At 39.6% G+C, this 11,348-nt stretch overlaps 3 protein-coding genes across 3 annotated transcripts; 2 read left to right on the forward strand and 1 right to left on the reverse strand.

The window, feature by feature from the left end:
* Window positions 1-27: 27 nt before the first annotated feature.
* On the reverse strand, window positions 28-1,428 carry RHIMIDRAFT_237944 (uncharacterized protein; the record flags this gene model as incomplete). Its single annotated transcript, XM_023608854.1, has 1 exon — window positions 28-1,428. One exon carries the CDS (start codon window positions 1,426-1,428, stop codon window positions 28-30), a length of 1,401 nt encoding a protein of 466 aa, XP_023465837.1.
* Window positions 1,429-1,914: 486 nt separating this feature from the next.
* RHIMIDRAFT_313639 (ARM repeat-containing protein) lies at window positions 1,915-7,601 on the forward strand. The gene is made up of 12 exons (XM_023614877.1): window positions 1,915-2,063; window positions 2,116-2,303; window positions 2,353-2,479; window positions 2,537-2,616; window positions 2,665-2,969; window positions 3,021-3,127; window positions 3,187-3,300; window positions 3,354-5,830; window positions 5,883-6,699; window positions 6,751-7,201; window positions 7,257-7,321; window positions 7,381-7,601. The coding sequence occupies exons 1-12, from the start codon at window positions 1,998-2,000 to the stop codon at window positions 7,408-7,410; spliced, it is 4,827 nt and encodes a 1,608-aa protein (XP_023465838.1). The 5' UTR covers window positions 1,915-1,997; the 3' UTR covers window positions 7,411-7,601.
* Window positions 7,602-10,137: 2,536 nt separating this feature from the next.
* RHIMIDRAFT_251920 (uncharacterized protein) lies at window positions 10,138-10,825 on the forward strand (the record flags this gene model as incomplete). The annotated part of the gene is made up of 2 exons (XM_023610900.1): window positions 10,138-10,246; window positions 10,305-10,825. The coding sequence occupies 2 exons, from the start codon at window positions 10,138-10,140 to the stop codon at window positions 10,823-10,825; spliced, it is 630 nt and encodes a 209-aa protein (XP_023465839.1).
* Window positions 10,826-11,348: the final 523 nt, after the last annotated feature.

Raw genomic sequence — 11,348 nt, forward strand, 5'->3', positions numbered from 1 at the left:
GCATAATGTATATAATCCATGTTGAAACTATTGGCAAAGATAAAATGCAGATGATCTTCTTTTAAAAAATAAATCACTGGAGGGATGCTCTGATTGAGGGGTTGTGGGTTGAGAAGTAGAGGACATGCTACTGTTTGAAGGACTCTGAATTGGACTGATCATCGTATTAAGTTCTGCTTGAACAGATTCAAGAGGAACATCATCCCATGACCAATTGGTCCAACTGACCAAGGATCGTACGTCGACCTTACGCTTGGCTGCCTTGATAAACAACTCGGGAGGACGAATCTTGTTATGGCGAAGGTAATAGCTCTTACAGGTTTCACACCAGTGACCATGACCACACAAGTTGCGATACCATTGATGAGTTTCACGCACACCGCAGTTGGCACACGATTTTTTCAAGTTGCGGGAAGCATCATTACTTTTATGACTTGATGGAGCATAAAATACCATAGGCAGTAGTTTTGTATCCTCTTGATTTACTTTTTCAAGCAACTTAGGACCAGGACGATTGGCAACAATCAACCGAAGCGGTCTAGATTCACCATGTTTGAGTTGGTATCGGTAACAGGCGACACATAAGCGACGTCTTGATGCAAACTTGGTATTGCAATTCAAACACATGGGTTTAAATTTAGCAGGTCGTGGGGTATGCAATAATAGTAATAAGGTGGCGTAGAGAATGGGTTGAGGGGATGATTGAACATATTGACTTCTTTCAACAGAGAAGATGGGACGAGGTAGATCAAGGTAATCCAATCCAGCGGTATCAAATAAATAGTTGGCGAGTTCGATAACGTTCATCAACTTGTTTGAATTCTGAATGTCTCGAAGGTTGAAACGGAAGAGGGTATTGAGTACGTGATTCAGACGATAGATATGGTCCTCCTTGGCCATACTTGCGTTCTCTAGGAATCGAACATCTGTCCTACCAGGTGTTGAACCATGTTGGGTATAGCGAAATAAATGTAGTAACCATGTAGGAAAGAATATAAATTCCGGTGAAATTAATTGACTCTTTGCATTTTCTGTACGAAAGAAGACAGCTAAAAGCCGCATTTGCTGATTCAATTCAGTGGATCGAATCGGTCGAGACGCTTTACTAGTACCAATGTGACATCTGAATGAACCATTTAGGTGTCTACCTATGATTTTGATATGAATTGGTATATCTTGCTTTATAAATCTTGATTTGATCATAGGCGTCAATAAGTTGTCTGTTAGTGTATTACGTTCATTGCAAGTTTTCATTTTAAATCCAGCATTTAATAGTAACTTCTCCCACATTATCATTAGATCATTATCTTGAATCGGTTCACCATTGGTAGTAACAATAGGTTCAGTAGTAGTAGTAGTAGTAGTATTAAGAGTGATACTAGTATTAGTGTTGGTTTCTATAGGTAGCAATAGTTCACTTATATTCATATTTGCATATATAAAAAATATAAAAGAAAAAGAAAGAAAAAGAGAGAGAGAGAACAATAAAGAGTAAAGAAAGGTTATTTATATTAAAAATATTTTCTTTGTCTTGTATTATTATCCAATAAACTTGGGTATTTTTATAACCTTTTCATTGTTTAAATTATAAGCTCGTGCCAATCCATGAGACAATAGCATGAGCCTCCTTTCAACACATCTCCCCTTTTACTATTCTCCCCCCTTCAAAACATATTTTATCTCAAGACTCTTTCTCAATTCCTTTATATCCTATTTGTTGTCAACTTGATCATATTCATATCACTGACAACTTTTTATAATTATTTTATCTCAAGTCACATTCTCATTCTTACAACAATCACACCCCCTTGTTTCTTTATTTATTTCTTTCTTTCTTTTATCTATTACGCGTGTACCTCTAAAAGAAAAAAAAAGGCGCGCAATTGAGTTCAATGTCCGATAGCGGATCTCTAGTAGCTTTCTTTATAATTTTTTTTCTTGGTCTTTTTTTTTCTTTCACTGTATTTCTGCATATAAAATAATAATAATAATAATACATGGATGGACAAACGGCAGAGGAAGACTTTTCCTCTTTATCAACAATAGATAAATTACAACATAAAGTAAATAAGAGAGATAAAATACATTAATAATATTCCATTGACATTTCATTAGTCATGGAAAGCTCGTCTGTCAGCTTATGAGGAATTAACTGAACTCTTTCGTAAAACAATGGAAGACTCTGACTTTTACACCTATCAATCTTATTTGAAGAAAATGGTGACTGATGCAAACGCTATAGTTCAAGAATCTGCCTTAGCTGCTGTAATTGAATACGTCAGCAACGCCCCTAATGCTTCATCGTAATTACAGCATACACTTTATATATTTTTGTCTTATGCATTTATTTAGTACTCGTGAACAAGTTATTCCAAGTCTTGTTGAAAAATGCTTTGGTGCAGCCAGAGCAGGCACAAGACAAAAAGCAACAGATATCGTCTTACTTTATGCAGAAATTGATCAACCAGATAGTGTCATTGTAAGTTTCTTTACAAAAACATGCGTCTTTTAGCAGTTTTATTCACTTTTGAATTAGGAATATATCGTGCCTGGAACTACAGTAAAGCAGCCCAAGCTGGTGACTCATACCGTGTTCACTCTAAAAGAACTTGTCAGGTACACGTTACAATCTTTATTTTTCAACATGTATTTATTTTAAAATAGACAATTTGGGGCCAAGAAAGTAAATCCAAAGCCAATCTTGAAGCTATTACCAAAATTATTTGGACACACTGACAAAAATGTGAGAGCAGAAACCTTTTCACTCACAGTAGAGATCTATCGATGGATTGGCCAGGCAATGATGACTAGTTTATCGGATTTAAAACCCGTTCAACTCAAAGAACTAGAGGAAGCGTTTCAGAAATTACCCGCTGAGAAACCAACCCCTGAACGTTTGATTCGTGCGGAGCAGGCTATGCAGGAAGAACAGGAACAAGAAGAGGAACAGGAAGAATCAGGAGAGCAGAGTAAATTGTGATTATTGTATATAAAGATATGTATTAAACATCTTTATTTAGTGGATCAAAACGAGGATGTTGATATGGATCAAGACATGGATCCTTATGATCTCGCTGATCCTGTAGACATTACGGCAAAATTACCTGGTAATTTCTATGAATTACTCGTAAAGTATTTCTATTGCATTTATCTATCGTACACTAACTCCCTTTCTTTATCATCAAGGTTTCAAAAAAATGGCAGGAAAGAAGAGAAGCATTGGATGCGTTACTGGAACAGGCCAAGACACCAAAGATCTTGGATAAAGATTATTCGGAACTTATAGCTGCTTTAGCAAAGGTAAGAAAATATATCTGTCTTTTGCATGGAAACTTTGCAAACCATTGAGATAGCGTATCAATGATGCCAACGCACTACTCGTCGGTGTGGCAGCAAACTGTATAGAAAACATCGCTCAAGGTTTACGAACAGATTTTGGAAAATACAAACCAGTGGTTGCACCCGTCATTGTTGAGAAGCTGAAGGAAAGGAAACCAGCGACTTTAGAACAGCTAGCAAACGCCCTCAACTCCATCTTTGCCACTGTACCCATGTCTGAATTGGTTGAAGATATTACAGCAGCTTCCAAACACAAAAACGCCCAAGTACGATCAGAATGCTTCAAACTTGTATCAAGGCGACTGAGAGAAGTTAAAGAAATGCCCGGTAAACCAGAAATTAAGGCATTTGGAGACATGTTCAAGAAGCTGCTGGACGATGCAGATGCCAATGCCCGTGAAGCGGGCGCAGAGGGTTTAGGTACAATGATGAAGTTGCTTGGTGAAAAACCGATGCTGGCCTTCACAGATGGATTGGACGACATCAAGATGGGTAAGATCAAGGAGTTTTACGAAAAGGTCACAGTCAAGGCCAAGGCTCCAAAAAAGCCCGCGGCTCCTCCTCCCAAAAAACCTGCCGCAGCACCTCCAGCTAAAAAGACAGCGTCCAAGACAGCTCCGCCCAAACGAAAGCCTCCAGCTCGTTTAGCTGGTGCTGCAAGTGCCAAGAAACCTGCTCTATCATCTAAACCCAAACCCGCAGCAGCCCCAGCAGCCTCAGCAGCCAATAAAAAAGGAGCGAAGCAGCCAGCAGCCAGTGCCCCTGAGGAAACGGAATATAATTTCTCGGAGGAGGCGGAAGGTCCGGTAGACATTTCAGGACATCTCAATAAGGTCGTTGCAGAACTAGGCGATGCAAATTGGAAGGTCCGCAAGGAAGCTCTTGATAAGGTACAGGGTATTATTAATGGTGCTCATAACTCTATCAAGTCATCGCTTGGTACCGAATTCCCAGGTGTTCTGAAGCAGCGACTGAACGATACCAACAAAAATTTGCAAATACAAGCAGTTGAAATTACTGGCGCATTGGCTGTAGCTATGGACAAACTTTTTGAAAAGCACTTGAAGACATTTGCTGCACCTGTCGCTGCTGTTCTTTCTGATAACAAGCCAAATGTTCGTGCAGCTGGTGTGGCGACATTAGAACAGTTTAGAAAAGCATGTGGTTTGGAACAAATGGCTGGTGTGTTTGGAGCTAGCTTAGCAAATGAGTCACCAGCCTTACGCAAGGATTTACTGACATGGTTAAATACAGCTGTTCCAGATGATACCAATGCAGCTAACGGCGATTGGACTTCGCTCATCAGCCCACTGTTTTCTTGTCTGCAAGATCGTAATGCCGATGTTCGAAAGGCAGCTCAGACTTTTCTTCCACACCTTGTCTCCCTTGTCGGATACGATGCGGTCTGTCGTAAGGCTAGCGAACTCAAGGCCTCGCAACGTCAAACGGTAATGCCATTGATTGAATCTGCAAGGGGTCCAGCTCCTGCATCCTCCAAAGGCGGATCGTCACAGATGGAACGTCGTTCCGAGACTCCGTCAGATGATCACAGACTTGGTAGTTCTAGTGCAAGTCGCACAAAGACAGTAAAGAAAAAGCTTGGTCTTCCTTCTCCGCGCCCCGTATCTCAAACAGTCGCCACAGCTCCTGAACCAGAACCTTTGCCACCGATGATAGCCAATAAACAGCTCCGAGCAAAGAAGGAGATCGCTAGACGGTCCATGGAGCCTTCTCGCCACGAAGCTGAGTTTATGGAGCCTGAGGAACAACTGCCTTCATTAAATAAACTTCCCCGACTCGGCGGCCGATCGCAAATAGGAAAGCCCCGTGGCCTTGTCGCTCCACAACGCATTTCTCACCATGCGCCGCAAAGTATGTCTGAACCCGAGCCAATGGAAGATGTCATTGATGACTATGGCCAAAGGATCCCTGAAGAAGCCTACGAGTATCAATATGAACCACGTCAGGTCCGATCCTATCAACAGCAACAGCAGTTCCAGTCTCCATCAATGTTACAACAACAACAGCAACAACAGCAACAGCCCACGTTAAACAGCAATAGCCGAGAAGATGTTGTAGCCTATCTAATTGCTCAGATCACGAGCGGAGATCCCCAGGCTAGTATTGAAGCTCTAAAACATTTTGACAAGTTTATTACACAAAGCCCCGATGTGATCCTGCCAGATATTGAGCCTTTGATCAATGCAATTACCTTACAAGTCAAGCTTGTCTTTTCCTCGATCGATCCTAGACAACCAACCTCTACACGTCTTTGCAAGCATCTGGTGAGTGCTCTAGTCCTGTTATTTTCAAACCGTGAACTTGCTAGTGCTGTCTCCCACGATGCATTGTATCACCTATTACAAGAGTTAGCACACCGTTTACTCGATCAAAAAATGCTTGCTCTGGAATCTGGACCTCAACTCTCAAAGGCACTGAATGTCGCAATGGTAAAGATACTTGAAAACAGCAACCGAAATGTCACATTTAGGTAAGTGAATTTGTCATTGAGTAACATGACCACAAGACTGATCCATTCCAAGTGCGCTTTTATCCATCTTGTCCAATTGCTCTTCTGGGCTCCGTCCAGGTGATTCGCCTGCTGCTAAAGAAACAAAGTATACCGAGCTCATCATGAAATGTCTCTGGAAGCTGGCCAAGACCATTCGATCTTCCCTCCAGGCCAACCAACTTAACCCTGACGAACTCTTGTATGAAATTAATCGCTTTTTTATCATGACACCTCCAACCGAATGGAAGCGCAGAGCAGCTGAAAATGTTCCACTAGGCGAGATACCTCTTCGAACAGTAAAGACATTACTACTTCAATTAGTGACAAGTTTAGGCGATTCGGTATTTCAGCATTTAACACTGATTGAAAATCCTCAATCAAGTAGCGTATACCCCTACCTGCATCATATGCTTGAAGGCTGTCGAAAGAAGGATGGTAGTATGACACAACGGCAGATGCAGCAGTCGCCTACGTCTCAACTACAACAACAACAGCAGATGCAGATGCAGATGCAGATGCAGCAATCACAGCAGTCTGAGTTTATGACACATTCACGTACCTCTTCGTTAAGTAGGCCATCATCTATTATATCGCTTAAATCAAGTACAATGGCTCGATCACCATCGATAGCATCTCACCGATCTAGCGAAGGAGACAATGGCAACAGTATGCATATTGATAACAACCCGAGTCATCACAACCCTGCTGTCAATAACCATATACAGCCTATGCAAGTTGACGAGCATCCACCCCATGACACATCAAGTAATACTCTGAATGAACTCGAGATGCACAATGCACTACAAAGAATATTTGCCAAGATCGGAACTCGCGATCAAACAAAGCAGGTAAGTAGTGAAATGGATAATAAAAATAACTTGACTAATGTGAATGTTTAGGGTATTATTGAACTATACGAATTTCAAAAGGCTTATCCAGCTGCGCAATCCAAAGTGAATACATATCTTAGTCAGACAGGAACGTATTTCCAAAGTTATATCCGCAGAGGACTTAGTAATTTAGCTGCAGAGGATAATGAAATGCTTGCTGCTTCTACGATACCCATGGTACCTACCACGACTACTACTACTGCTACTCCCATGCCAGCAACACCAGTAGCCACAGTCACTGCAGCCTCATCTCCATCACCGACGAATATAAGCACGGCAACAGCTACAAACGTACAACCCTTTACTGCGACTCCATCGACAATGACTGCTATGAATGCTGGTATGACGATGGCAGCTAGCGTAGCAAGCGAAGATCAGCATCGATACTCATTTGAGCAGCAACAGACACAGATCAGAACGACTATCAATGAAAATCCTAGACCCAGTAGTTTTGTTGCAGGTATGTGAAATGATGCTTTTTTTCTATGTATAGATTTTCTTATGAGTGTATATAGATGACGCTGCTGATATAAAGTTAAGATTACTTAGATTACGACAAAAATTTGGATATAAGAATGAGGTAAGTTTAGTTTTAAAAGAAGTTTAGGTCATTCTGAAGTTTAAATGCTTGAATAACAGGTTGACGATAATAACAACGCTTCAACATAATCACCCTCCCCTTCTTTTTTTAATGCAAGCAGTATATCCCCCCCTTCTTTGTAATAAGCGTTTTCTTTATTCTATTAACAATAAAAGAGAGCGAATTTAGTAACAATGAATTAAACACTTGTTGGAGGTACAATTTGATAAAAATAGTCTAGTAAAGAAGTCATCACCCTTATTTGTATCATTATGATTATGCTCTCAAAAAGAAATGATGTACACTTTGTGTAAAGAGTCAGTGTTCATTATTCTGCATGTAACAATATTTTTAGAACAAGTATATTTCATTGCTGTTTACTTTTTGACATCAAGAGTTTTTCAGAAAGTAAAATTGCATCTATGATACAATTTACACGAAAAAGCAACAAGTCAGCGCGACATCTCTTTCTGGAAATAGTGTATCTGGAGAAAGTCCATTGGCTTCCGCCTCCTCCTCTTTCCTCTCAACATTTGCCAGCCTAATCCTTGTTCTGTTCCCTTCTTACACGGTTTTCTTCGCTTCTTTCGCTCCTTTTTTCCCTTTGTTCTCAAAAGAGTTTTTAGATTCCATGTACTTTTTTGATCTGGTCCGGGCGGAATGAAGTTATAGTGGTGTCAGTACGCCCATAGTGATCTTTTATTTTCTTTAATAAAGTGTTTGTTTGATTGTGTCTAGAGGAAGCCTTAGCATTAGCGCAATATGTGACGTAAGCAATTCAGTTTTAACAACAAAAAGCACTAGACAAACCACGTCTATACAATACTATGTACTTCACTGAAGCATAAGAAAAGTATGTGCCGATGAGTCTGTAGTAATCTCTTTATCATGCTGAGAACTCATCATTAAAAATAGCATCATTTTATAAAACTTTCTTTCTTTCTTTCTTTTTGACTACGGCTGAAGAATTCGTTTTCAGTAGAAGTGATGTTATCAGTCAGCTTACGAGTTGTGGTTTCTGGTATCTTGTTTTGCCCGACTGTGATGACATCTTGATAGGTAGAGCCAAAGGGAGCAGTACCTGAGAAGATGTTGGAAAGGGAGAGAGCTACGATGGAGCACTGTACATCAGCAGCCAAGGTACCTGACAAGGCAAAGGTGACCGAAGCTGAAATGGTCAAAAATCTCATCTTTTTGGGAGAGGTGTAATTTTTTACTGCATGAATTTATCACGGCCAATGAGAATTGGGTATGGCGCATCTATGAGAATAACGCGTTTTGTGGTCAGTATTCAAACAATCTTTTACAAGATGGAGTACTTATAAATTAACTACAACATATATGCTGTTTGTTATGCAATTTGAATCACTTACGCCATATATTATGCAAATACTGTGCAAATAGCAAAACCTAGAGTATAGAGATTTATTGACTCTGCTTTTAACGACTCAAAAATCAAATGTAGAGAGTGCAGTATGCTTGTAACCTGAATTTATTCACGATCATATTGATTTTTTTGTACAATGTATTTTAGAGTTGAAAAAGTAAGCAGGTCCTCATTAGCTAGCATGAACACTGATAGGACTTTGGCCGGCATTGACAATGAGACGAAAGTTATGTGGTAGAAAGCTTGGCTTAATCTTTTTTCGTCAACTTTTAGAGTACAGATGTTGTGAATGTTGTCGAAAGAATGATCAGACGAAAGAGTTGTTTGACGGTGGCTTCAAAATGTCCAAAGTTTTGAAGGAAATGATGTGTGCTCTGCACAAAAAATCACCGGATGCACTACGTGAATCGACTTTTGTCGGCTTTTTGCTCTTTGGTAAATAAAATCATACATATGCTTTGTGCCTTTTGTTGCTAATATTTTTATCTTTTACCTATAGACACAAAGTTCACGATGATCCTATGTGATTTGCCCACCAGTTATGTGTGCCGCATCAATCACACAAAGACGGTTGATTTACCTAAAGAGGCTAATGCTATTTGCAATGAATTGTCAATTCTAAAGGCAGTCTATCAGATAAGTTAATGATGAAGAGCACCAACTGGCCTGTCAAACAACAGCCAGTGGATGTCAATATTGATCTTGAGCAGTACAAGATAATTCTTCCTAGTCTTACTACTGAAGGAAGCAAGAGAAAGAGAAGAAGGAATGGCGATCCCACCAAAGAATAGCTTGGCTGCCTGCAACAAAACATACCCATCTCTCTTTTTTAAAAACTATATCCTTTAACGATATCCCTCTTTCTATATAAAGAAAAGGCTATTACTTAAATATAAACAAATTCATTGACCATTTTAACGCAAGACTCTTGATGTCAAAAAGTAAACAGCAATGAAATATACTTGTTCTAAAAATATTGTTACATGCAGAATAATGAACACTGACTCTTTACACAAAGTGTACATCATTTCTTTTTGAGAGCATAATCATAATGATACAAATAAGGGTGATGACTTCTTTACTAGACTATTTTTATCAAATTGTACCTCCAACAAGTGTTTAATTCATTGTTACTAAATTCGCTCTCTTTTATTGTTAATAGAATAAAGAAAACGCTTATTACAAAGAAGGGGGGGATATACTGCTTGCATTAAAAAAAGAAGGGGAGGGTGATTATGTTGAAGTGTTGCCGTTGTTGTTAAAGTCCTGTATTCGGTCTTGTTTACGTTTTTAGATTTGGAAGGTGTAACTCCGAATGAAACCACTATTTTAGAAGCTTTTCTAGAACTCCTCTACCTTTTATATAAATAGGATCTACTATAAAATAATAAACGTCTTTCTTTCTCATAAACTATTACATACATATACCATGAAAATCTCAGTTCTCAGCTTAGCCGTTCTTGCCTTTGGTTTACAATCTGTTGCTGCTGCCTCATGTAGCTGTGATCCAAATGATACTGACTGTTTGTCAGAGTGTGGTAAGTATTCACAACGCGCGGTTGGATAAAGAGAAATCATATTCATATTTCACACTAGTTCAAAACACCAATAGCTGTATCGATAGTTGCCGTGGCGACACTACCTGTTATCAAAACTGTATTGGTGGTTGGCCAGGTGTAAGCGAATCCGCCGATGCTACTGCTACTACTGGTGCTGCTACTACTGCATCTGCTACATTATCAGGTCCCATTGGACCCTTGACACCTTCTAGTCGTCCCGGTGCCAACAGCATTACTGAATCTTCTGCTACCACTACATCTCGCGTTCCTTCTGCTGTTACATCTGCAGTTGCCTCGGTTACAACCAGTGCTACAACTGCCCCAAGCTCTGCCGTCTCTGCAGCTACTTCATCTGTTATTTCTTCATTCAGCTCTGCTGCCAGTAGTATTGTATCAGCTCAATCTTCGGCTGTTTCATCTGTCGTCAGTGCTGCTTCATCTAGTGCTGCTGCATCCACAGCTCCATCATCCACACCCTCTCCTAATAGTGCTACCGGCTTGGTTCCCGCAATTGGTGTCACATTGATCTCCGTTGGCCTTGCGTTCTTTGCTCTTTAAAGCTTTATAAATATATATAGTACTTATATACAATAAATTAATAATACCTTTAAATCTCTTCTTAATATCATTTCCTTTCTCTTAAAGCGACTAAAAGACGCTAGTTACACAAACATACGACATGTATGAAGTATCGACATGGTCCACATGACCCGGCATCATTGTAGATCTGATTACCAATTGCTCCATTTTAATGTATGTTGGGGTTGTTTCTTGTTTCCATCGGATAGGCGGATAAAAAATCTCTTTTGTTCTCTGAGGAGAAATCATCTTTTTTTTTAATTCAAACGGGTAATAAGAAGTGTACAGTCTTTTAGAAAAAGAAAGGAGGGAAGTCTGTATTTGTTTACACGGCTTTGGAAATCAGTGATTTCATAAATGCCTCTTGTGTGTCCAGGCCCCCCTCCCCAACAAAGGCGTACTTTGTGGCTATAAAATAAAGAGATATGTACACACATAGTAATAAAGGCTTTTTATTTATGAAGATGGGTTATATGTTTTTATAAAGATCAAAGAAAATTGA

The sequence above is a fragment of the Rhizopus microsporus genome, assembly GCF_002708625.1.
Source record: "Rhizopus microsporus ATCC 52813 unplaced genomic scaffold scaffold_9, whole genome shotgun sequence".
Taxonomy (NCBI): domain Eukaryota; kingdom Fungi; phylum Mucoromycota; class Mucoromycetes; order Mucorales; family Rhizopodaceae; genus Rhizopus; species Rhizopus microsporus.